Here is a 27,353-nt window from a genome sequence, read left to right on the forward strand (position 1 = left end):
TCCTCCAGAAGATTTATCATATTCAAAATTTGTAGAAAAGATGGGGAAGTCCCTTAATATCCATACACAGAAAGAGATCTAGATCTGAATGTCCCCTCTGAACTGGTGGCTCTTCCCACCTATGCCCTCCTAGACACATGCCAGATGAAAATGTGGAGAAATGCCAAAAACGATAGTCATGGCTGCATGAAAACTGAATTTAAAGTTGGGCATTCAGAAATCATCCATGTATGGCATAATCCAATTACCTCATCAGTTTGTCATGGAATTGCCTCTAAAGAAAGCTAAAAAGACAAGGCTCCATTCAGATTCACCTCTTGGAAAAGACCATAGATTATTTTGGTAAGAGAGACTTCAGGGAACCATGATCACATCTCGAATTGCATATCATCAATTTTATATGGTGCAGTACAGCCATAATTGCGTACAGGATCTCAAACCATTTATACAATCAGAATCAAGCTGTTAGTGGACTTAGAAGAAATATGTTGTCACCTTCTGTGGGTGGTATATGTATCCTTTGATACTTTGGCCAGAGCATTAGCATCATCCATTGGGGCCTAGCGAATGGCATGGCTCCAAGCGAGTTCTATTCGCAAGATGTACATGTCTGGATGATCTCTTTGGAGAAAAGCTACACGAAACAGTGTCACAGATGAACGGATAGAACATAGCAGTCCTGTCAATTTATTTTATTTATTTCCAACTTTTATATACTGTAGACTCAGCAAAAAGCTGACCAGAACAGTGCACAACACAGTCAAATTCACAATAATAAAAAATACAATAAAACAATATAAAAACATTAAAATCTTCAATATCATGCTTACCCATGTCTTTCCAACACAATGGGCCATCTGACCCAGCACAGACATCTATATTATGCATGCGAGAGGCCATACTATCCTTGACGGTCTTATCGGCTGATGCAACACTACCGCCTACCTTACCTTCGAGTTCTGAGACAACCTGCTTAACAGATCCCAACTTCCAATCACCCAAGACAATGGCGTCAGACTAAAACTGCCCAACAAACACAATCTAAGCCTCTTGAGAATTTTTAGTAATGCCAATTCCAAGCCTGGAAGCAGATCACCATGAACCAGTGGGTCCTATTCATAGTGGGGCGGATTTTCAGAGCCCTGCTCGCGTAAATCCGCCCAAAAACCGGGCGGATTTACGCGAGCAGGGCCCTGCGCGCCGGGAAGCCTATTTTACATAGGCCTCCCGGCGCGCGCAGAGCCCCGGGACTCGCGTAAGTCCCGGGGTTCTCCGAGGGGGGCGTGTCGGGGGCGGGCCCGGTCGTCGCGGCGTTTCGGGGGCGTGTCGGCAGCGTTTTGGGGGCGGTTACGGGGGCGTGGCTACGGCCCGGGGCGGTCCGGGGGCGTGGCTGCGCCCTCCGTACCTGCCCCCAGGTCGCGGCCCGGCGCGCAGGAGGCCCGCTTGCGCGCGGGGATTTACGCCTCCCTCTGGGAGGCGTAAATCCCCCGACAAAGGTAAGGGGGGGTTTTAGACAGGGCCGGGTGGGTGGGTTGGGTAGGGGAAGGGAGGGGAAGGTGAGGGGAGGGCAAAGGAAAGTTCCCTCCGAGGCTGCTCCGATTTCGGAGCGGCCTTGGAGGGAACGGGGGTAGGCTGCGCGGCTCGGCGCACGCCAGCTATACAAAATCCATAGCCTTGCGCGCGCCGATCCAGGTTTTTAGCAGATACGCGCGGCTCCGCGCGTATCTACTAAAATCCAGCGTACTTTTGTTTGCGCCTGGAGCGCAAACAAAAGTAGGCTATTCGCGCGCCTTTTAAAATCCGCCCCAGTTTGAATTTCTCCCGGCCCCCAACACTGTCTTACTGCAGCTCAGAGGCAATCAATCCCTCATAACTAACCCAGCTACAAGAAGGGCTATAGCTCTTTCTTTGTCAATATGTGATTGAGAGAGTTCTCCCGCCCCCAGGGATCAAGCGCTGGGCTTCTACTCTCGATACTTTCTCATTCCAAAAAAGTCAGGAGGCTTAAGACTCATTTTGGATCTTTGGCTATTGAACAATTACCTTCATCAGGAGGAATTCAAAATTGAGTCTCTCAGCAGTATCCTGCTCTACATTCAGCAGGGGGAATGGATGTTTGTGTTCACTGCATCTATAGGATTCGTATTCCCATCCCTGTTGGCACTAAGTTTGCTTTCAAGTGGACAATATTTACTACCAGTACAAGGTACTAAGGTCTATCTGCTGCTCTCAGGGTTTTCATAAAATGCCTTGCAGTAGTGGCTGCTCACCTCTTATCAGCAGGGAATGCAAGTTTTTTTCATATTTGGATTACTGGCTAACAGCAGACTTGCACAAGGAAGCCCTTCATTCCCTACAAAACAATATTTGAGCTTCTCCAGAATTTAGGTTTTCTAATCAGTTTTGCAAAACCCCAGCCCACAATCTTCAATTCATTAGAGTGCAAATCGACACTTCTCAGGGCAGAAAACTTGCCCTCTGACACCATGTCCAGCACTTGCTGTCCAAACTAAACTCCACAGCATGCCAAGTTCTTGTTTGGGACATATGGTAGAGGCTATTAACGTAATACCCCTCATTCAATTATATATGTGTTGTCTACAGTGGGGGCAAGAATCCCAGTGGGACTAGTTACTTAACTACTGCATTCTAGAGCAGCAGTAGCTCCAGAAATGAGAGGAACTAAGGTGGTGGTTAAAACATTTGGAGTTAACAGAAGTTGTCTCCCCTTTTTCCTACCTCCTTATCAAATAACTCTAGTGACAGATGCCTTGACAAAGGGCTGGAGTACCCACACAGTCTCACCAGATTCAAGGCACCTTGTCAACTCAGGAGCAGAGGTTTCAGATCAGTTTTTTTTAATTAAGAGCAATCAGATAAACTCTCAATGTTCACTAATGTACTCAAAGGCAAATGCATCTTGATACAAATAATCAAATCACCATCTTCTACATCAACAAGCAGGGTGGCTTGGACTCCAGGCTTCTATGCCAGGAGATACTTCAAATATGGCAGCAGGCAATCAAGTGATTCTTCAAGCCATCTACCTGCCAGACTTGGCCAACACTGTGGAAGATTGGTTCAGCAGAGTTGTTCATCCACATGAATGTTCTTTCAGAACAGACTCTTCGGGTTGTGGGGATCAACCGAAGATTGAGCTCTTCCAATCTCAGACTCAATTAATTCTGTTCTATCCTGCCAAGTCCCTCACAGACTGAGCAAGACGTGTTTCTGCTCGGTTGGGCAGCAGACTGTATATGCTTTTCTACCATTACCGTTTACTACAAAAACTCATTTGAGACTGGGCTCGGATGATCCTCATCACTCCATTGTGGCCAAGATAATTTTTTGGTACACATATCAAGTACAACTGTTATCACATCCCCCAGTTCCTCTAGGAGCCAGTCCATCTCTGCATACACAGGACAATGGCCAACTCCTTCATCCCAACCTTGCTTCACTCCATTTGACAGCATGGATGTTGAATGCAAAGTAGTTGCAGATCTCTCCCTTCCAAAAGAAGTGGCAATGTCCTCCTGTTGGCTCAAAAGCTGTTTACAAGCTGAAACCACATTTAAATGGAAGCGTTATTCCAATTAGTGCTCCCAAAATGCTTTAGACCCTAGACAACTGTGTTTTGACCTTTACCACCTGTCAACTTCTGGTCTCATCACATTGTCTGATCTAGTTCATTTAAGCATAATAGCAGCATACCATCCAGTGGATAATACTTTGGTATTGACCCACCTACTAGTTTCAAGGTTTATGAAAGGACTGCTAAAAATTAAGCTGCCGCTTCAAAAACCAGCAATCCCCTGGGCCCTTAATGTAGTCCTGACAAAGTTGATGAAGGCTGCATTCAAACCCCTAGATTTAGTTTCTCTGAACTACCTGCCCGGGAAAGTTTTTTGTTCTTGGTAGCCATTCCTTCAGCATGGAGAATCGGTGAATTTCAAACTATTCTGCTTATCTTCAATTCTTCCATTATAAAGTAGTCCTTCACACCAATCCCAAGTTCCTGCCAAAAGTTGTTTTGCTGTTCCATCAGTCATGCATTGTGCATGTTCATGAGAGGGAAAACGTCTCTTCACATGGTAGATTGTAAACGAGCACTAGCTTACTACAGACAAAAAGTGCAACCACATTTTCAAGAGTGTCAGCTCTTTGTATCCAATGACTCTAATTGAATGGAAGTGGCAGTAGCGAAGATAACATTGTCTAAGTGGATAATGGAAGTTATGCAGCAGCAGGACTAGATCTCGAAAAACCTGTCCAAGCACACCAGCTTTGAGCTTCTTCATTGCTCACCTTTGATAAGTTCCTCTGGAGGATATCTGCAAAGCTGTGTCTTGGTCTTCAGTACATATTTTCACATCTCACTACTGCCTAGACGCTAAGAGCATCCAACAGTATTGTAGGAAAGATGTATTACCTCAAAGGGGGGGGGGGTCTGGGTTGCCTAATAATTAAACGCAACCCTTAACTTGGGACTCCCCACAGATCATGGCTAAGTCATCCTGCTTATTGATGGAAAAGGCAAGTTTACTTACTATATATGATGGTTTCTGTAGATGGCAGGTTGAATTGGTCATGAGCTTGCCTGCTCATCTCCCTGGAGAGCAGACTATGCATCTGTTAGCTATGATATAGACTGAGGAGGCACTGAGGCAATGCTCACATGAGAACTCCAACAAGCTCAGTAGAACTCAAAGCTCTATTAGAAAGGAGCCTGTTCGGTACCGCTTGATGACATCACCCATAGATCATAGCTAATTCATATCTATGGAAAAAGTAATTTAAGTGCTGGAATTTATTGCTGGAGGATGTAGTAGAGGCAGCTAGCATAGATGGGTTTAAAAAAGGTTTGCACCAGTTCTTGGAGGAGAAGTCCATAAACTGTTAATCAGATAGACTTGGGAAAAGCCACTGTTGTGGGCATTAGCATGGGATCCATCTACTGTTTGGAATCTTGCTAGGTATTTATGTGGTTTGGCCACTGTTGGAAACAGGATATTGACTTTGATGGGACCCTCTGTCTGACTCAGAATAGCAATTCTTATATTATGTATTTTCCCATTTTAACATAGTGTGCATTTTTGAAATCCAGGATCTTCATGTGACTTCTCTCCTTCTATATCTAACCATTCTCTCTGATCACTGGTGCATCCGGTGGGCACCTACCTGGACAATAGATATGCTATCTCCATTTATGAGCACCAGGTCCAGTATTGCGTTTTCCCTCATGGGTTCCGTCACCGTTTGTTTAGGAAGAAAACCTTGCAGGGCATTCACAATCTCTCTACTTACAGATTGTGCAGCAGGAATACTCTAGTCCACATCGGCAGATTAAAATATCCAACGAGCAACACTTCCCCCTTCCTTCCCACCTTATGGATGTCTTCAGCCAGATCTCTGTCTAGTTCTTCTGTCTGAGGCCTGTAGGCAACACCAGTATAGATGGAAGTGCTGCCATCTTCTTCCAAACAGCCCACAGCACTTCTTCCTTTCTCCCAGGACAAGCAGGATGGTAGTCCTTGCATATGGATGACATCATAAGATGGAGCCCTGTCACGGAACACTTTTGTCAAAGTTTCTAGAACTTTGACTGGCACACTGAGCATGCCCAGCATGCCACTAACCCTGTGGCCACACAGGGCCCCCCTTCAGTCTCTTTCTTTTTTTTTTTTTCCCCTGCACAGCAAGTTGCCTCGAGGTTTAGGAGCTCTGTGAGAAATTTCTCACATTTTTTCTTCATGGAAAAGAAGTTTATCTTCCTAATTCACTCTCTCCGGAGTCCCCCATCGCGCTATGTTCCCTCCGATGCTTGGTAAGTGTTTTTTAACCGCAGTTGCGGTCTGTTCCTGGCGGCATTCCTTCAGTGCCCGACTGTCACCGACCGCTCGCCCACCAACTTTTCGATTGCACCACTTGTGGGATCATCCAGGTATCTTTCCACCAGAAAATAGAAAAACTGATGCTACATACCTGGTTCAGCAGGCCCCAGGATTTCAAATAAGCCAATTGCCATACCATTCTGTGGTGGTGGAGTCAGCCCAAAAGAAGGCTAAAAGATCCCGTCCACACTCCTCTGCTCCTCCTGGTAAGGAACAAAAGCCTTTGGACGCATTAGGACACAGAGTCTTTCAAGGGTCCATGTTAATCGCATGAATAGCTGTGTATCAACTATACATGACCCAGTGTAACAGAAATCTCTAGAAAGAAGTCCAGGATTTCACAGACACCCTACCTCAATATCAAGAGACCTTAACCTCCATCTTGCAAAAAGGATTGGAGGCAGGTAAACACAAGGTGAGAGCTGCTTATGACTCTTTTGAAACAGCATCTAGAGTCTCAGCAGCAGGCATCAGTGCTAGACGCTGGGCCTGGCTTAAAGCCTCAGACCTACGTCCCAAGGTGCAGGATAAATTAGCTGATCTCCCATGTACAAGGGAAAACCTGTTCGGGGATAAAATTCAAGATGCAGTGGCCCAATTGAAGGACCATCATAGGACCCTGCATCAATTGTCAGTGGTCACCTCAGAAAACATCCTCTGTAGCCCGCAGGGGGACACGAAAAGACACGATAACGGCTCAACCCCTGGTGAGTTGATTCATGAGAGGCTTAATACAGCTTAAGCCGCCTCTACAACCACCGGTTGTGGCATGGGACCTCAACGTGGTACTTGCATGGCTCATGCGTCCTCCTTTTGAGCCACTGCACTTCTGCGAACTCGGATATCTTACCTGGAAAGTAATTTTTCTAGTAGCAATCACATCTGCATGCAGGGTAAGTGAGTTACAGGCCCTTGTGACCTACTCACTTTACACAAGGTTCCTCCATGACCGGGTGGTTCTCTGAACTCACCCTAAATTCCTTCCTAAGGTGGTAACTGATTTCCACTTAAATCAGTCCATAGTCTTGCCCACTTTCTTTCCAAGGTCTCACACTCATCCAGGTGAGCGAGCTCTGCACACCTTGGACTGTAAGCGTGCGCTCGCATTTTATTTAGACCGCACTACTGCCCATAGGAAGTCCATCAAACGCCTTGTTTCTTTTGACAAAAACAAGCTTGGAATTGCGGTGGTCAAGCAGACTTTCTCTCCAACTGGTTTGCAGACTGCATTGATTTCTGCTACCAACAAGCAAGTCTTCCACTTCAGGGATGATGAGTGAAGGCACACTCAGGGCCAAGGCAACGTCAGTAGCACATTACCGTTCTGTGCTGATTGCGGACATCTGCAGGGCTGTGACATGGAGCTCTCTCCACACCTTTTTGCAGCTCTCTACTGTCTAGACAAGGCTGGACGACAAGACTCTGTCTCTGGCCAGTCTGTCCTAAGAAATGTATTCCCAGTATAGAAACCCAACTCGTCCTACCTTAACCCGCTGTGAATTTCAGGCTGCCTCATCACTGCCAACAGCACCCCAGTTGTTGTTCCTGTTGCACATGTGGTGTGCTAGTTGGCCTGCTTAGTATGAATCAGCCTGTAGCTTGCTATTCATACATATGTGAGGACTGCCATCTTGCTTGTTCTGGGAGAAAGAGTTGCTTACCTGTAACAGGTGTTCTCCCAGGACAGCAGGATGTTAGTCCTCACAAAACCCACCTGCCATCCCGCAGAGTTGGGTTTGATAACATTTTCTTATTTTACTTTTTCGCTCGTACTTTTTGTTACAAATGAGACTGAAGGGGGACCCTGTGTGGCCACAAGGTTAGTGGCATGCTGGGCATGCTCAGTGTGCCATTCAAAGTTCTACAAACTTTGACTAAAGTGTTCCGTGACAGGGTTCCATCTGATGTCGCCCATATGTGAGGGCTAACATCCTGCTGTCCTGGGAGAACACCTGTTACAGGTAAGCAACGCTGCTTTCCCCACACCCACTGCATTTCAGTTACCAGGATATCCCACAAGTGGTGCAGTCGAAAAGTTGGTGGGCGAGCGGTCGGTGACAGTCGGGCACTGAAGGAATGCCGCCAGGAACAGACCGCAACTGCGGTTAAAAAACACTTACCGAGCATCGGAGGGAACATAGCGCGATGGGGGACTCCGGTGAGAGTGAATTAGGAAGATAAACTTCTTTTCCATGAAGAAAAAATGTGAGAAATTTCTCACAGAGCTCCTAAACCTCGAGGCAACTTGCTGTGCAGGGAAAGAAAAAAAAAAAGAAAGAGACTGAAGGGGGGCCCTGTGTGGCCACAGGGTTAGTGGCATGCTGGGCATGCTCAGTGTGCCAGTCAAAGTTCTAGAAACTTTGACAAAAGTGTTCCGTGACAAGGCTCCATCTGATGTCCCCCATATGTGAGGGCTAACATCCTGCTGTCCTGGGAGAACACCTGTTACAGGTAAGCAACGCTGCTTTCCCCACACCCACTGCATTTCAGTTACCAGGATATAGTTTTTGATAGAAAAAGGGGGAAGAATAGCTCTTTATATCTTCTCTGTCCTTCCTTAATAAGTTATAGTCCAGGATGGCTGTATTCTGTTCTTGAGTCTCATCAACCCATGTCTCTCTAATAGCAACAGTATCCAAGTTTACCTCCACATTTGTGCCTGCATATCTGGCACTTTGTTGCTCAGACTACAAGCATTTATACACTTATGTTTTCAAAATATGCTTCGTGCATATTCACTATGGATATTTGCATGCACTACCTCTAATGTATGCAGATATATCTTATAAATATTCATTGTGGATGGCTTGAAAATCAGACCTGTTTGTGGTACTCCAAGACTGGAGTTGCTTACTCCTGAGATGTAAATTTGAAATGTAGTAGGGGGTGTGTGTGTTTGCTTTGTGTATAAGAATTTTGTTATTTAAATGGTGCTGTACGTTACCACAATAGATACTATGTCTACAAATAGCATGTCATTTGTGTAGCTAATTGTACATGTTTTATGTGCAACTGTAACTGCACAGGATATATAGATGCATCTATTATAATCCTCTGGCATTCGTGTGCCATCGTTCCAATATTGTATGTATACTACATAAGGTGATGATGTTGTCTTAAACCTCTTGTCCACTCATGTAGATTCGGCAGAAGTGATCCAGTCACGTCTGAATGAGCAGGAGGGTCGTGAGGAGTTCTATGTGCATTATGTGGGCTGTAAGTATCCGACACTTCTGTTCCATCATTTTGTTTTTGTATGCTCTTTTGGTGACAGAACTCTAGAACCTTGTGACATAGTCAAAAGTGTTTCTGGTTCCCTATAATCAGCACTTCTTTTGCATTGTCTTCCTCCTAACAGTTAATCGCCGCCTAGATGAGTGGGTGGATAAGAATCGTCTGGCACTGACCAAGACACTGAAGGATGCAGTTCAGAAGAATACAGATCAGTATCTGAATGAACTCTCAGAGCAGCCTGAACGAAAGATCACACGTAACCAGAAGCGAAAACATGATGAAATCAATCATGTGCAGAAGGTAACACAGTGAATCTATATTTTAGGAATATGATAGTCCATTATTCATTACATTTAAAATGTAAGTGTTCTCTGTTGATAAGCAGGGCTGAATTTAACCATGATATGTGGGGTGATGTCATCTACTGCGCCAAATGGACTCATTTCTCTAGCTCAGAATTTTTATTTCAGAGCATGTGCAGGAGTACCCCTGCACGCATTACCTCATGAGCCCTTCGGTCTTTTTTTTTTTTTTTGCAAAGTTTCTGAATGGATGTGTTCTCTCTCTTGCTCTTTCTCTCCATTTTCTGAAGCCCTTCACCTAATTCATTTGTTGTCTTGCTGCCTTAACAACCCCCAACAGCACTTTTCGGTGCTAATAATAAAATAAAAAACCCAGAATAACAATGTTTAACTTCAAGAAGGCTGCTTCCAGTAGCTTCAAGGACTATCTGTGACTGGAAGATATCCATCACCAATAGCAATATTTGTTACAGATGTCTCTATTCCAACCATGATTCAGGCAACTGTTAGGTCAGATATTACCAAGATCTCAGAGGAACAAGGCCTGGAAACTGGAGGAAGTTTGAAGGTCTGTCAAAAGCCGGAGCTGTTCCTCCTCCTGGAGTGGGGCCACCTCTGGCTCTATTCATGTTGAGTCGAGCAAGAGCAACTTGGGCAGAGCTCCTCCTTTATGTTGCTAGACTCTGGATCCACCATAGTTCAGGAGTTGAGCAAGACACAGAAGCATCACGTGCAGAAGCCTGCAAACTCCTTGGTGCACCCAAATGATTCCCCTTCCTTGCAGAGACTTTCAGTGCAGAAGAAAAAGAACCTCCTCTTCTCGGATCCAGCAGTGAAGTTGGCACTGAATCAAGCTCTGTTGAAGCATTGCTGGCCCTCAGCACTGTCAACAGACTCCATGTACTCGATGCAAAAGCAAACATTGGGATGATCTGGAGGAGATTCTTTACAGTTATCTTCCTTCATACTGGTGTCCTTGTCTCAGTTTTATTTGAAAGTTTCTATTTCATCTATAACATAAGATGTGCTAGCTAGACGGATTGCAATAGTAGCAAAGTAAAACAAAATGAAAATTAATTAAAAATACAACAAAGTAAAAATAGCTTTTCCCGTTGATAGCAGGGCTGAAATAGCAACCTCACCCTTCTCCTGCAACCTCAGCTGGAACTATCAGGAAGGAGTCCCAGGAAGACCCTACTCCGCTGTCCCCCACAGTGCGGGAACCAGGTCAGGGGGATATGGGGGACACAGAGTCCAATTCCAGTGGCGATGAAACAGGCCCAAGTGCTTTTTCGCCAGAGTTTGTGCTCCTCATGCATGAGGCCTTCTTGGCCAGGAGGGCAGTTGGGGGCTCCCGAAATGCCTCAAGTCACGCGCCGACTCTCGGGTCTCATGTGCTTTCTTGGCCCATGGGGCTCTCGATGGCTCGGATGACCCGCAGGGGGAAGACATACCCTCACCTCAGGAGGACACCGCGGCAGACCCAGATGAGACACTCTCCACAAATCTGGATACTGGTGGGGTCGATCAGATTCAGGGGGGGAGCCTGAGGCAGAAGAGGACGATCCACGTGTGGTTCGTCTGTTTAAGAAGGAGTTGTGACCTCTTATTCCTCTGGTGCTGGAGGAATTGGGGCTGAAGCTTACTCAGGAAGAGTCCGATAATGAGGGGGTTAACCTGGTCCTGGACGGACACAGGGGCCCACCCAGCGCCTTCCCTATCCCGAAGAAAATCCAGAAGTTTATTAGTCTGGAATGAGAATCTCCAGAGGCAGGCCTCAAGGTCAGCTGGGTGATGGCTAAACTGTACCCAATGCTCGAGGAACATTTGGAACGCCTTAAGACTCCGAAGGTGGATGCGGCAGTGTCAGCAGTCACTAAGAAGACTACCATCCTGGTGGTGGGAGCAGCGGCTCTAAGGGGGACCGCAAGCTGGAACTTCAACTTAAGCAACTATTTGAGGTTTCCTCTTTGAATCTTTGAGTGACGGTCTGTGCGAGCAAGATGCAGCGCACCTGTTTGTGTTTGATTCAGAAACCTCAGGATCCAACTTCATCCGGGGCTTTGTCTTCTTCCCAGGCGGCCCGGCTGGAGGCGGGAGTCGCTTATGTGGCAGATGCCTTATATGATCTGGTGCACACCTCGGCTCGGAGTATGGTTTCTTCGGTAGTGGCCAGGCGCTTGCTGTGGCTTCGAAATTGGGCAGCGGACACATCCTCCAAATCTCAATTATGTAACCTTCCCTTTCGAGGGAAGCGTCTCTTTGGTGAGGATCTGGACCAGCTTATGAAGTCCCTGGGAGACACCAGGGGTAACAAATTGCCCGAGGATAAGAACCCTTTCAAAAAGTCCTTTGCTCCACGGACTCATTTTCGGGACTCTCGAAGGTCAGGGAGGGACGGGGGCCCCCTCCAGTTCCAGACAATCCATGGCTCGACAGCAGTCCTTTCGGGGATCCAACAGTCTGCAAGAGGCAGCTCCAGCCCAGGAGCGGGAGCCGGGAAGCCTGCCCAATGAGATCAGGCCCACCCACTCCTCTGGTGTGGCGGTCGGGGCAGACTGTCCCAGTTTTTCGAGGAGTGGGCCAAAATCACCTCAGATCAGTGGGTTCTGGAAGTAATAAGGGACAGCTACGCCTCAGAATTTTCTCTCCTGCTCAAGGAAGCCTTTCTGGAATCGCGCTGCATTTCCTGTAACAAGTGGGCCGCGGTGGAGGACAAGCAAAGAAGGGGTCGATTACTACATTTATTTTGTGGTCCCAAAGAAAGAGGGTACTTTCTGTCCCATCCTGGACCTACAACAAGTGCTTCCAGATGGAGACTCTAAGAATGGTAATCGCGGTAGTCTGCAAAGGGAAATTCCTCACCTCCTTGGATCTCACAGAGGCCTACCTCCACGTTCCAATTCGGAGCGACAATTGGCAGTTTTTGCATTTTCAAGATTCTGGGGCAGCATTTCCAGTTCCAGGCTCTCCCTTCAGCTTGATGACTGTTCCATGCACCTTTACCAAGGTGACGATAGTCGTGGTGGCGGCCCTCCAGAAGGGAGGGGTTGTTAGTTCATCCGTACCTTGACGATTGGCTGATTTGAGCGAAATTGGAGGAGGAGTGCTGGCGTGCGGTCCACCGTGTGATGCAGTTCCTCCAGTTGCTGGGCTGGGTGATCAATAGTGCGAAAAGTCATCTGACCCCATCGCAGTCCCTGGAATATCTGGGAGATTGTTTCGACAGTCAGATCGGCAAGGTTTCCTCACAGCAGACAGGATGCGCAAGTTAAAACATGTGCTTCGCATTCTACATCTTCAAATCCCCAGAGTTTGGGACTATCCTCAGATTCTGGGCTCCATGGTATCAAAGTTGGAGTTAGTGCCGTAGGCCTTTGCTCACATGCGGCCATTGCAGAGAGCGCTACTATCTCGATGGAACCTGGTGTCGGTACACTACCAGCTGCCGTTACCGTTGTCGAAGCAGGCCAGGTCCAGACTGGAGTGGTGGTTATCGGAGACCAACTTACAGAAGGGCATGCCCCTCAAAGTCCCGGATTGAGTGGTCATGTTAATGGACGCAAGTCTCCAAGGCTGGGGGTGGTGTGTCTGTCATGCAGCCCAGGGTACCTGGTCCTTGCTGGAATGGTCCTGGTCCATCAATTGCCTCGCGACAAGTGACGATCCAAGATGGCTGCACGTTGAATACAGGAGCGGTGTGCATTCTTTAGCAGCGTGGCTAAAAATTCATTTTCACTCAATACCGATCTATGCCTTCGAAGCGGAAAGGGAAGATAAGGGTTTATCCCTCTATCCCCCCACCAGCGTTAGCTATGCAGCAAGAAATCACCCGATACCTTAATTCACCAGGAATGCCTCCAGGAGTCGAGGATACCTTGGTGCAGGGGCTAGAGAGAGAAACCTCTGCGCCGGAGGAGACATCGCTGAGTCCGGACCTTAGACCAGCCCTGATGCGATCCTCAGTGCCGGTGTTGCAACACAACTCAATCTGTGAGGGAACACCTTCCGGGTCAGCAGCAGTGAATACTTCGATACCCGCAGCCACACAGGCTTTGATATCTTTGGCGGAGGGCCCGGTTACACAGACCAGCGTGGAGCCAGCGTTTGCTGGCTTGGGAGAAGGGGCAACTGGGGTAAGTAACTTTGAAAGCGACCTGCAGCTAACACAAGGAACTACCCTAGAAATTAATCCCCTAATGATCCCCGACAAGCCTGAGGTCGTCTCAAATGCTGCGATATGGGATTTGTTGGTGGGGGTGGCAACCTCAGTGAATACTTTGAGCAAGAAAGTTGAACTTTTAGCTTTGCAAAATAATCAAATTTCTATGGAGACACAAAGGAAAGTTGAAAGTATTTCCAATAAAGTTTCATCATTGGAAGTAAAAGAACGTGAAAATGACAAATTTAAAGCTGCTGTAGCAAAAAATAATGAATTTCTGACCAGAAGAGTGGAAACTCTTGAAAACGCCTCCCGCTCCTTAAATATCAGGATCCTAAATTTCCCCAGAATATTGGGTGAAACTCCCTATCTTTCCTTCAAAAGATTTCTTCGAGAGATCCTGTGTTTGCCAGAAGAAAATCTACCCTCAATTAACAAATGTTATTTTTTGCCAAGGACGGTAACTACATTGAATAGAGTCAATCTTCAAGAAAATTTAACAGAAATTTTGGAAAGTTCATCATTCGAGGTTTTGGACAGAGCAACTCTACTGGTTTCCCTAATTTCAATGGCAGATGTACACGTTATTATGAAAAATTATTTTAGGAAATTTCCAACTTCCTTTCTAAATGAAAATATAAAAATTTTCCCAGATCTTTCCTCTTTTACCCAAGAACGCCGTAGAGCCTTTTTAGCTATATGACAAGAAGTAATTTCCTTAGGTTATACTTTTATGTTAAAATTCCCTTGTAAATGTCGGGTAAAGAGGGGGTCTGAAATATATATATTCTTTACTGTGGATCAACTGAAATCCTTTATTCAATCAAAAACTCCCACCACTTCTTCTCCCATAAATACAGAATAAAATGTTCCTGGTTTTGTGCATCTTTTGTTGGTAAATTAATTTCCAAAAAGTGAATACCTCTCTTAGTATATTTCCGGATCGTTTTGGATCTAACTATATTGATTTATGGATGTAAAGTGAAGTCTTAAAAATAATATATAAAGTGGTTAGATGTCAATTTCAATGCATGTCTTATTTTCTTGACTTCCCTTTTGATTTCTGTAATTGCAAAATATTACTTTTTTGTAATTTGAAAAAATTTGACAAATAAAGATTTAAAAAAAAAAAAAAAAAAAAAATTGCCTCGCAACAAGAGCGGTCCGCAGGGCATTGGCGTTCTGCCTCAAGTTCGGGGAAGAATGGTTTGTGTCTTCTCGCACAACCGCCACCATGGTGGCATACCTCAACCGACGGGGAGGAACCAAGAGCCCAGCCATAGCTTGGGAGGCTCATCTCCTCTTTGCTTGGGCCGAGTGTCATCTGGAAGGCATCGCAGCCTCTCACATGGCAAGTGTGAACAACGTACAGGCGGACTTCCTCAGCCGGCAGCAGCTGGATCCCGGGGAGTGGGAACTGTCCCAGGAGGCCTAGAATCACATTTGTGCCAGATGGGGGTGTTTCCCCAGCTGGATCTCATAGCGACCCGAGCCAACTCGAAGACAACAAGGTTCTTCAGTCGCAAGAAGGAGGTTGGATTGGTCGGACTGGATGCTTTCGTGTGCAAATGACTGACCGGGATTCTGCTCTATGCCTTTCTCCTTGGCCTCTCATCAGTCGGGTTCTTCGGAGGAACATCCAGGTCAAGTGGTCCTGGTGGCTCCGGAGTGGCCACAGTGTCCCTGGTTTGCAGGCCTTGTTCAGCTAGCAACGGACAGTCTGTTGCGCCTAGCCCATCTCCTGTACCTCCTACGTCAAGGGCCCATCTTTTCAGATCGGGAGGATCGCTTCTCTCTCACGGCCTGGCTTTTGAAAGGTGGCGGTTACGCATGAAGGGTTATTCAGAACTGGTGATTTCCACCCTCCTCCAAGCTAGACATCCCTCTACTTCCATGGCGTATGTCAGGGTGTGGAAAGTGTTTGAGGCCTGGTGTGATCAACAAGGAGTAGTGCCGCTCTCTGTGACCATTCCCCACATTTTGGCCTTTCTGCAGCAGGGCCTGGTTTATAATTCCCTCTGGGTCCAGGTTTCGGCTCTAGGGTGCCTCAGGGGCTGGGTAGGCGGCAAGCCCCTGGCCAGCCATCCGGATGTTGTCCGTTTCCTAAAAGGGGTTAAAGCATTTTCGCCCTCCAGTTTGTAAATTGTGTCCAGACTAGAATCTTAACCTGGTTTTACGGTCGTTTTGTGCTTCGCCCTTTGAGCCGTTGGGATGGGCCTCCCTAAAAGACCTTACTTTGAAGACTGTTTTCCTGGTGATCGTTTGCTCTGCTAGATGTATTTCCGAATTGCAGGCTCTCTCCTGTCTGGATCCTTCCTACGCATTTCGGCTGATAAGGTGTCTTTGCATACAGTACCTTCCTTTCTGCCTAAAGTGGTGTCTGCCTTCCATGTGAATCAATCCGTGTAGTTGCCCGGTTTTCCGGATTAGTCTTGAGATTCGTCGTCTGGTAGAGACCTTCCCCTGTTGGATGTTCACCGGGTCTTGATCCGTTATTTGAAAGTCACTAATTCCTTTCGAAAGTCGGATCGTCTTTTTGTGTTTGGGGGTCCAAAAAGAAAGACTTGCTGGTTGAAGGAGACCATTTGTTCGTCCTACATTGGCAAGGGTCTGCCTATTCCGGCAGGTTTAAAAGCACATTCTACTAGAGCGCAGGCAGCTTCCTGGGCGGAGTGTCAGTTGGTATCTCCTGAAGAAATATGTAGGACCGCAGCCTGGCCCTCTATACATACCTTTACAAGACATTATGTGCGGGCATCGGAGAGCGCGGTTTTTGGGGAAAGTGTTCTGAGAGCGGGTCTTTCGGGTTCCCACCCGGTGTAGTGTGGCTTTGGTACATCCCATTGGTCTGGACTGATCTGGGTATGTTCCGGAAAGGAAAATTTGGGTCTTACCTACAAATTTTCGTTCCTGTAATACCACAGATCAGTCCACAGGCCCGCCCTGGTAGAACTGCCGAAAGACTGACTTGCCTGGCGGTTAGCCGCTGTATATAAGAAGTCTGTAAGGGATATTTCTTATTCTTTTTGAATGGTATGGGCTAAGGTCCGGATCTAGTGTTCCAGCTTCAGGGAAATCCAACTCTTGAGTTTTTGTTTTATTGTTCGCCCTTATGGGTTTTTTATAAGTTTGTGGGGTTTTTTTTTTTCTATTGTATCTTGGCTTGAGTATCAATACTGAGAAGCTGCAGGAGGCATGGTATATAGCAGTGCCTCAAAGTTTTGTTCTCTACCTTCATCTGCTGGTGGGAGTGTATAACCCACTGGTCTGAACTGATCAGTAGTATCACAGGAATGAAAATTAGCAGGTAAGACCCAATTTTCCTGTACCCAGACTACCAGAAGATAAGAGAAAGCAGTTAAAGCACCGCTCACTCATGAGGGGGTCGATCCAGGGGCTCCCAATGATTTTGCCCCTACAGAAACTCAACATTTGGGAGGTCTCAGACCTTTTGGACTCATTATCCTAAGAGAGTGTCTGGCTCGGGTTCAGAATATATAGAAAGAAATAGTTTAATGGAACAAAGTCAGCATGGCATTACCCAAGGCAAGTCTTGCCTCACAAATCTGCTTCACTTTTTTGAAGGGGTTAATAAACATGTGAATATAGGTGAACTACTGGATTTGAATTTTCAGAAAGTATTTGACCACGTTCCTCATGTAAGGCTTCTAAGAAAAGTAAAAAGTCATGAAACAGGTGGCGATGTCCTTTCGTGGATTACAAACTGGTTAAAAGGAAACAGAGTAGGATTAAATGGACAATTTTCTCAGTGGAAAAGGGTATACAGTGGAATGCCTCAAGGATCTGTACTAGGACCCATGCTCTTCAATATATTTATAAATGATCTGGAAAGGAGTATGACAAGTGAGGTAATCAAATTTGCAGATATAAAATTATTTAGAGTAGTTAAATCACAAGCGGATTGTGATAAATTGCAGGAGGACCTTATGAGACTGGAAAATTGGGCATCCAAATGGCAGTTGAAATTTTAATGTGATAAGTGCAAGGTGATGCATATAGGGAAAAATAACCCATGCTGTAGTTACACGATGTTAGGTTCCATATTTGGAGCTACTGCCCAAGAAAGATCTATGCATCATAGTGGATAATACTTTGAAATCGTCTGTGTACCTTGGCAGTCAAAAAAAAAAAAAAAGCAAACAGAATATTAGGAAGGGAATGGTGAATAAAACGGAGGATGCCATAATGGCTCTGTATCGCTCCATGGTGAGACCGCACCTTGAATACTGTGTACAATTCTGGTCGCTGCATCTCAAGAAAGATATAATTGCGATGGAGAAGGTACAGTGAAGGGTAGCCAAAATGATAAAGGGGATGGAACTGTTCCTCCTATGAGGAAAGACTAAAGAGGTTAGTGCTGTTCAGCTTGGAGAAGAGACGGCTGAGAGGAGATATGATAGAGGTCTAGAACGGGTAAATGAGAATCGGTTGTTTACTCTTTCGGATAATAGAAGGACTAGGGAGCACGCCATGAAGTTAGCATGTAGCACATTGAAAACTAATCGTAGAAAATTCTTTTTCATTCAATTCTGGAATTTGTTGCCAGGTTAGTGCAAATAGTTAGCTGGGTTTAAAAAAGGTTTGGATAAGTTCTTGGCGGAGAAGTCCATTACCTGTTACTAATCAAGTTGACTTAGAAAATAGCCACTGCTGTTACTAGCATCAGTAGTGTGGGATATACTTAGTTTTGGGTACTTGTACCCTGGATTGGCCACTGTTGGAAACAGGATGTTGGACTTGATGGACCCTTGGTCTGACCCAGTATGGCAAGTTCTTATGTTTGTCGTCCCCCCCCCCAATGAAGTTCTGCCAACCCACCCAGAGGTGGGTCGAGATCACTTCAAAGAAAATGGGTTCTGGAGGTCATACGAGAAGGATATGAGCTGGAATTTCGTAGCACTCCTCGGAACATATTCATTATCATCGCCTTGCCACTCTTAGCACAAGAAGTAGGCAGTGGAGACTACCCTGATAAGTCTCCTCAGGATGAGGGCTATAATCCCAGTACCTACGCCCCAGGAAAATACGGAGCATTATTCCATCTATTTCATCGTACCAAAGAAGGAAGGTTTCTTTCGCCCCATCCTGGACCTCAAGGCGTCAACTGACAGCTACAAGTGATTCTTTTTTGCATGGAAACCTTACGCTCCATGATAACAGCTGTACATTCCCTGTACATTCCCAGATCAGTCCAGACAATGGGATATGTCCCCCTTCCAGCAGATGGGTCAGAGCAAACTTCAAAGGGTGCTCCCATAAAAGCTAGTGCACCCTCTGTCATCCTTCAGTATTCTGACTACAGCAGATGAGTGGTTGAACTCTAGTTCCGCACTGAGACGTCTGAAAAGCTAAATTTAGTGCTCCTTTCTCTATTTCTTAGCTTCCTTCCTATCTTAAGATGGATCAAGATTAACAGAGGATAGTAAAAAAAAAAAAAAAAAAAAAAAGACAGGTAAAGCTCAGACCCTTGTCTAGGGCCCAGCAATCTAATTTGCAGGAAGAGCCATTTTTCAGTCTCCATTGCTGTATTTGCTTTGTGGGGGTAAGTTTTGTACCTTTCTTCCTTGCAGGTTAGATTTGTAAGCCCCGGGGTGCAAGTTGGTGGTCCAACCTCTCCCCATTTTCCTCTGAGCAGACACGCTGCCCTGAGAAGTCGTTTTGCCTTAGGGCAGCCTCCACAGAGACGTGACATTCCTCTGTGTGGTGTAAATAGCAATTCAGGCAGGTCGGGGAGAAGGAGTAGTGCTGCAGACGGGGTTTTTTCCCTGCTCCTCGCAGCCACTCACCAGCGATTTGTTGGCAGCTCAGCTCACAGTTCCATGCCGCAGTCCTCGAGGTGCTATGTGTGCGGAGAGCCCAGTTCCCGACTCTCCCACGAAGGGATCTGTGCGAGATGCCTCCCTGGTGGGGAGGGTTCCTTGCGGCCGGCAGGACGAGCAGGTTCGCGCGCCTCGATTCAAGGAGGCCGGCCCTGATCCCGCCCAGCGTGGGAACGGTGGCCATCTTTGATTCTGAGCCGACTGCTCCAGAGCAGCCAGGGGACGATTCGGACACTGGTTTTCAGTGCTGCCGCCGTTCCTAACCCCTGTCAAGCCCCTGGACCCTTGTCCACCCGCAGGAGGACCACCTCCATTTTCAGCAGATTTTGTTCTTTTAATGCACAATGCCTACCTGGCCAGAATGAGACAGCAACAAGATCCAACAGGGCCGCCGCCTCCTAAGGTGAGCAGGATGGCTGATCCCCCGGGGCCTCCGGGATGCCCTCAGGGAGTGGGAGCCTCAGGACCTGGGGCTCACCAAGGTGCCTCCAGGGTCCGCATGGTCCATCATCCTCCGGGGGGTTTGGCTCCTCTTCCTCAAGGCCCTCTCCCGGACCCAGACCTGGATGAACCCTCCCTGATGGCTCAGATGGAGGGGGATGATCCCTGGGTACTGCGTAGGGATGAGTTGGATCCACTCATCCCATATGTCGTGCAGGAATTGGATATTGAGGGATCCACAAGACCCTCCAAGGCCTTCACCAGCTAAGAAGGGGGGACCCCATGCTCTCAGGTCTACGTCCACCATCGAGGTCTTTTCCTTCCCATCCTACGCTACTGCAATTGCTGTCCCGGGAATGGGATTCCCCTGAAGCCTCCCTCAAGGTGAGTAGAGCTATGGATAAGCTATACCCCCTCCCAGACGATTTTCTGGAGCTCCTCAAGGTTCCCAAAGTGGATGCGGTGGTATCTGCAGTGATGAAACGAACTACCATTCCGGTGACAGGAAGTGCTGCCCTATGGGATATGCAGGATAGAAAGCTCGAGGTGTAACTCAAGAGAGTATTCGAGGTGTCTGCTCTGGGCGTCAGAGTGGCGATCTGTAGTTCCTCACACAACGGGCAGGACTCCGATGGGTCCAACAGCAGCTCAGTACACAAGAGCTGTCTCCTGCCGAAGCACAGCAGGCTGACCGCCTGGAGGCCGTGATAGCGTATGGGGCAGATATAAGCTCATGCACGCCTCCTGTGGGTCCACAACTGGTCGGCGGATTCCTCCTCCAAGACCCAGTTGGGCTCCCTACCCTTCAAAGACGTTTCCATCAACCAAGAACAGCTGTCTCTCGTCCGCCCTCTTCGCATTCCCAGTCCTGGTCTCATTCCTTTCGTGGCCGAAGACCGGCCCGGGATAATCTTCCCCAGGAGGCAGCTCCTAAATCTTCACAATGAGACCTTGCCGGCCCACTCCTTGGTCCTTAGGATAGGGGGCCGTCTCTCCCTCTTCCAAGAGGAGAGGGTCAAGATTACCTCAGATTAGTGGGTCCTGGATATTCTAAAGCACGGTTACGCTTTGGATTTTGCTCATCCTCTAAGAGACAGATTCCTCTTCTCTCCCTGTGGACCACCATAGAAACAACTCATAGTACGCCAGACACTCGACAGGCTCCTGGCCCTCGGAGCAATTTGCCCGGTTCCTCCGGAAGTGGGAGCCGGCCATTACTCAGTCTACTTTGTAGTCCCCAAGAAGGAGGGCTCCTTCCGTCCGATTCCTGGATCTCAAGATGGTCAACAAAGCCCTCAGGGTCCCACACTTCAGGATGGAGACCTTACGCTCAGTGATAGCGTCGGTACACAGCAGAGAATTTCTGGCCTCCTTGGATCTGATGGAGGTTTATCTCCACATTCCCATCCTCAAGGAGCATCAGCGCTTCCTTCGCTTCAAGATTCTGGGACAGCATTTTCAATTCCAAGCCCTGCCCTTTGGACTGGTGACAGCTCCCCGTACCTTCACCAAAGTAATGGTAGTAGTGGTGGCAGCCCTCAGGAGGGAGGGAATCCTGGTCCACCCCTATTTGGACGATTGGCTCATCCAGGCAGAGTCCCTGGTCCAGTGTCAATGAGCGATACAGTGTATTGTATCTCCTTCAGTCCCTCGGATGGGTGGTCAATTTCTCCAAGAGCAGCCTTATGCCATCTCAGTCCCTGGACTTCCTAGGAGCACACTTCGATATGGCTGTGTGCAAGGTACTGCTGCGTCCGGATCGGGCCTGGGCTCTCATCTCCCAGGTACAGTGATTCATTTCGCTCTCTCTTCCCACAGCCTGGGATTATCTTCAAGTTCTGGGCATTATGGCGTCCACTATCGATCTGGTACCTTGGGCTTTTGTGCATATGAGTCTTCTGCAGAGAGCCTTGCTCTCCTGCTGGAAACCGGTTTCTCGGGAGTTTCAGGCCATCCTCCCTCTGCCAGAGAGGACCAAGGACAGTTTGACCTGGTGGCTCAACCTGGATCATTTGTTAAAGGGAGTAACCTTGGCAGTCCCTCAGTAGGTGAATGTCACCACAGACGCCAGTCTCTCTGGTTGGGGAGCAGTCTGTCAGACGAAATCGGCACAGGGGACGTGGACGGAGTTGCAAGCATCCTGGCCAATCAATCGCTTGGAGACCAGAGCGGTACGCCTGGCGTTGAAGCATTTTCTCCCCCTAGTCCAGCGTCGGGCAGTTCGGATTCTGTCAGACAACGCAACAACAGTAGCGTACATCAATCGTCAAGGGGGAACAAAGAGTCATCACATTTCTGGGAGATGGACAAGTTGCTGGCCTGGGCGGAGGTCCACCTTTCCCACCTAGCGGCCTCTCACATTGCAGGAGTGGACAACGTTCAAGCAGACTTCTTGAGTCGTCGACGCATAGATCCCGGAGAGTGGGAACTCTCTGAGGAAGCAGTGGCACGTCTATTCAGTCGGTGGGGGGTCTCCCCACCTGGACCTGATGGCCACGCTACAGAACGCCAAAGCTTTGCGATTCTTCAGCCGCAGAAGAGAGCACGGCACGGAGGGAGTGGATGCCTTAGTCCTTCCCTGGCCGCAGCACATTCTCCTCTACGTGTTTCCTCTATGGCCCCTGGTGGGAAAGGTAATCCGAAGAGTAGAGAGTCACCACGGTCCAGTAATTCTGGTGGCGCCAGAATGGCTACGACGGCCGTGGTTCACGGAATTGGTCAACCTCACAGTGGACAGCCCTCTTCGCCTGGGACATCTACCACGCTTACTGCGCCAGGGTCCAGTATTTTCCGACCAGCCAGATCACTTCGGTCTTGCGGCCTGGCTTTTGAGAGGTGCCGGCTGAGAAGACGATGATACCTGGAGGCCGTGATCTCGACCCTCCTCAAGGCTAGGAAGATCTCTACGTCCATTGCCTATGTCCGAGTTTGGAAGGTCTTTGAGACCTGGTGTGGCTCCGTACCTGTCTTGCTGTGGAGCGCCTCAGTGGCTCAGATACTTTAGTTCCTACAACAGGGCCTGGAAAAGGGATTGGCCTAAAATTTCCTGAGGGTGCAGGTGGCTGCCCTCGGTTCCCTGATTCAGCACCGGGAGGGAACCCCCCTTTCCTCTCACCCGGACATAGTCAAGTTTCTCAAGGGAGCGAAACACATTAAGCCTCCAATACCCACTCTGTGTCACTCATGGAGCTTCAACTTAGTTCTTCGAATTCTAGGCGGCCCACCTTTCGAACTGCTATGAGCCGCTACCCTCAAGGATCTTATGCTCAAGACAGTCTTCCTGGTGGCTATTTGCTCTGCCCGCAGGATTTCGGAGCTTCAGGCGCTATCGTGCAGGGAGCCCTATCTCAGTTTCATGGATTCAGGAGTTTCCTTGCGCACGGTGCCCTCTTTCCTGCCCAAGGTTGTTTCTGCGTTCCATATGAATCGGGGTGGAACTCCCGTCTTTCTCAACTGAAGATTCCCGTGAGCTACGCAGGCTTGATGTTAAGCGCATCCTCATTCACTATCTGGAGGCCACAAATGACTTTCGCTTGTTGGATCATCTTTTTGTACTTTGGAGTGGCCCAAAGAAGGGGGCCAAGGCTTTGAAATCCACCATTGCTCGCTGGCTGAAAGAGGCCATCGCCTCAGCATATATTGGTGCCAGTCGACAGCGTCTGGTGGGCATCAAGGCCCATTCCCTCCAAGCTCACGCGGCTTCCTGGGCGGAAAGTCAATCCGTTTCACCTCAGGAGATATGCCGAGCAGCCACCTTTAAGTCTTTACATACCTTTGCTCTGCACTATCGTTTGAATCTACAGCCACTGGTTTTCTGCTCCTTTGACAATCGGGTCATTCGAGCAGGGCTATCTGGGGCCCACTCTAAGTAGGGAAGCTTTGGTACATCCCACTGTCTGGACTGATCCAGGTACGTACAGGGAAAAGAAAATTATTCCTTAACTGCTAATTTTCGTTCCTGTAGTACCACGGATCAGTCCAGACGCCCACACTAAGGATTTATGGCAATGGGATTGTCTCTCTGCTCAAATTGTTTTCTGAGTATCACGTGTTTAGTAGCTGTTTCATGGTTCTTTTTGCAAGTTTAGTTGCCTCTTGAACAACTGTACAGTGTGTACTAAACTTTAAGTTAAAAGGGTTTTATACCTTGATCCATCCATCTTGTCTCTTCAGGCTTTGATATTCTTAATACTGAAGGATGACAGAGGTTGCACTAGCTTATATGGGAGCAACCTTCGTTTTCTCTGACTCCATCTGCTGGAAGGGGGACATAACCCACTGTTTGGACTGATCCATGGTACTACAGGAACAAAAATTAGCAGGTAAGGAATAATTTTCTTATCAGGAGAGTTCTTAACCTCCCTGTACCCATTTGAAGCCTACTTCCATATTCCAGTCCAGCAAGAACATATCCTACTCTTTGCGGTACTAGGTTGCCTTTAACAGTTCTGGGCACTACCCTTTGGCCTAGCCACTGCCCCCAGAACATTTTCCAAGATTGTGGTGGTCGTAGCGGCAGCATTGAGAAAAGAGAGAATCCTGGTGCACCCTGGTTGATCCGGGCAAAGTTCGTGGAAGAGAGTCTCCAGGTGACGACTAGGGTGACCTCCTTGTTTCAGGAACTCGGTTGGGTTGTAAACCTGGACAAAAGGAGTCTCTAACTCTCTCAGTCCTTGGAATATCTGGGAGTCTGGTTCGACACCAAGCAGGACATGGTCTTCTTCCCGACCACGCAGATAAGGAAGTTGATGTCCCAAGTGTATCTGTTGATGAACAGGATGCACCCGACAGTGTAGAGCTATCTTCAAGTCCTCTGTTTCATGGTGGCAACCCTGGAAGTAGTGCCATGGGCGAGGGCACACATGCGACTACTTCAGCGTTCCCTGCTGTCACGTTGGAACCCACTGTCTCAAGACTATTTGAGTCTCCTCCACTTACCGATGGAAGTATGCTCTCAGCTCCAGTGGTGGCTGCAGGAACCTCAACTGGGCAGGGATGTACCCCTGCCCCCTCCGAACTGGCTGTTCCTCACGACAGACGCAAGCCTCTGGGGCTGGGGAGCTCACTGTCTGGAACTGACAGCCCAGGGTGTTGGACCAAGGAAGAGGCCCTCTGGAACATAAACCACCTGGAATCTCGGACAGCGGTCCTCATAATGTTGGACAACACAACGGTAGCCTACATCAACCACCAGGCTGGAACCAAAAGCCAGCAAGTGTCACAGGAGATAGATCTCCTTATGAAATGGGCGAAAATACATCTACAGATGATCTCAGCCTCCCACATCGCAGGAAAAGACAATGTCAGAGCAGACTGTCGCTTCCGCCATTTGAATGTCAGTAAGCGCTTGGTGTATCTGGAAGTTTCAGAACCGGTCCGAAAGACAGATACCTGTTTGTCCTTCATGGTGAAAGCAAGCAGGGCGAACAAGCTTCACGGATTACCATAGCTCGCTGGATTAAGGAGGTGCTCACAGGAGCCTATGTGGAGGCAGGAAAGCCATTACTCCTTCAGGTTAAAGCTCTTTCCACTAGGGCTCAGGCAGTCTCATGGGCGGAAGCTAGACTGCTGTTTCCTGTCAACATCTGCCAAACGGCGACGTGGTCCTCCTTGCACACCTTCTCAGAGTTCTTTCGCCTGGGCGTTCAGGCCTGAGAGGACGCGGCCTTTGCAAGGGTGGTGTTAACCAGACTGCGGGCGGCTTCCCGCCCCAATCGGGAGTAGCTTTTGTACATCCCATTGGTCCTTAGTCCATCTGGCTCCATGCTAGGAAATGGAGAAATTACTTACTTGATAATTTTGTTTTTCTTAGTGTAGACAGATGGACTCAGCTTCCTACCCATGCCTGCCCAAGAACAGTGCCAAGGATTCACCCATGGAGTGGATATCTATTCCAAGAGATTACGGGCAAACTGTCATTCAGGGCATCTATAATCTTACTAGAGCTCAGTGTTTGTTTCAGTACAGTAACTATTATCTGTTTTTAATCAAGTGTTTTTTGGTAGTATGTCCACAGTGGCTTTTGAAGAGAATACTGAAGAGCTGAGGTCACTGCAGGGTTGTATCTAGGGTGACGTCTGCTTTGAAACCTGACTCTTGTCTCCATCTGCTGGCAGGGAAGCATAAACCCACTGGTCCTGAGTCCATCTGTCTACAGTAAGGAAAACAAAATTCAGTTAAGTAATTTCTCCATTGAAACCCATTCTAAATCCTAACTCATATTTTAGCATGGTTTTATGACTCTGCTCCTATATCCTCATCATTCCAGCTTTGTCCAGGCAAATATGGTTCTCTTACTTCATTAGACTGTCAGTCCATCCACCGATTCCTCTGGAATCTAAACTGACTACTAATGCAGAAGAGGGGATCTCTGTGTCATCCAAACATTTCTCCCTCAGTTTGTCATTATGGATGTTGAGTGCTCGATAAGTCTTATCATTGTCATTATCTAAGGAAGTGGAGGATATCGTGATTTCAGCCAGAAAGCCATCTACCAGACAAGCATAAAGTTTCAAATGGAAGCATTTTTCATCTTGGTGTCGAGCAGGCTTCTTGAACCTGTTTGCTTAGGCTCTGAAAGATCTGCTTCAGTATTTGTTCTTCCTCTCTTCTTTGGGCCTCAGTACGTCGTTGGTAAAAGTGCATGTCTGTGGCATTGCTGCTTACCATCCTCAGATGAATGGAAAACTGATTTCCATCCGTCCTCTGGTATTGAAGTTTATGAAGAATTTGTGACACATGAATCCTCTGGTTGCAAAGCCACGAGTGCCATAGGATCTCAGTGTTGGCTTGGAACAACTAATGAAGCCTTCCTATGAGCTTTTGGAGTCAGCTTCCTTAAAATTTGTCTGGAAGTTGGTTGTTTCTAGTTGCTATCATTTTGGCTAGAAAAGTCAGCAAGCTACAAACATTGTTTAATTACTTTCCATAACTACAGATTTTCCACAACAGGGTGGTGCTCCACACTTGTCCTAAGTTTCTACCTCTATAGTGGTTTTGGCATTTCATTTGAATTAAGTCATTGTTTTGCCCACATTCTTTCCAAAACTTCATGCACACAAAAGGAGGAAGGCTCTCCATTCACTAGACTATAAAAAGGTATTGGTCTGTTTTCTGAAGTGAACTCAACCACATAGTCAGGCTTCTCTACTTTTCATCTCTTATGACTCCAAAAGTCTGGGAATAGCTGTTGCCAAGTGCACACCCAGCAAATAGGCTCCATGTCAAGAGGACCAATTTAGAAAATCGGCCATGCTCGACCTCCTTAAAATTAAATACAATTTTCTGTGGATGTTTGCTAGGGCCTCAATCAAAACTATGCAACATTTTTTAGCTGGATTTCTATTGGATCAAGAGCTAGAGGCTGAAGGAAGGTCATTCTTACAGTACTATGCTCCGCACAACACAAAATGGCCACTTTGTCCGGGCACTGCAGCAAAACAACCTCTGTTAGAGGCCTGAAATGTTGTGGGTTATTACA

General features: G+C 47.5%; 1 protein-coding gene across 2 annotated transcripts in view; it reads left to right on the forward strand.

The window, feature by feature from the left end:
- KAT8 (lysine acetyltransferase 8) overlaps positions 1–27,353 on the forward strand; it is a 91,152-nt gene that overhangs the window by 19,316 nt on the left and 44,483 nt on the right. For both annotated transcript variants that reach the window (XM_029606871.1, XM_029606872.1), the window contains exons 2-3: positions 9,036–9,110; positions 9,253–9,428. In XM_029606871.1, the coding sequence (XP_029462731.1) occupies positions 9,036–9,110; positions 9,253–9,428 (251 nt within the window). The remainder of the gene's footprint in view (positions 1–9,035; positions 9,111–9,252; positions 9,429–27,353) is intronic.

The sequence above is a fragment of the Rhinatrema bivittatum genome, chromosome 6 (assembly GCF_901001135.1).
Source record: "Rhinatrema bivittatum chromosome 6, aRhiBiv1.1, whole genome shotgun sequence".
NCBI lineage: Eukaryota > Metazoa > Chordata > Amphibia > Gymnophiona > Rhinatrematidae > Rhinatrema > Rhinatrema bivittatum.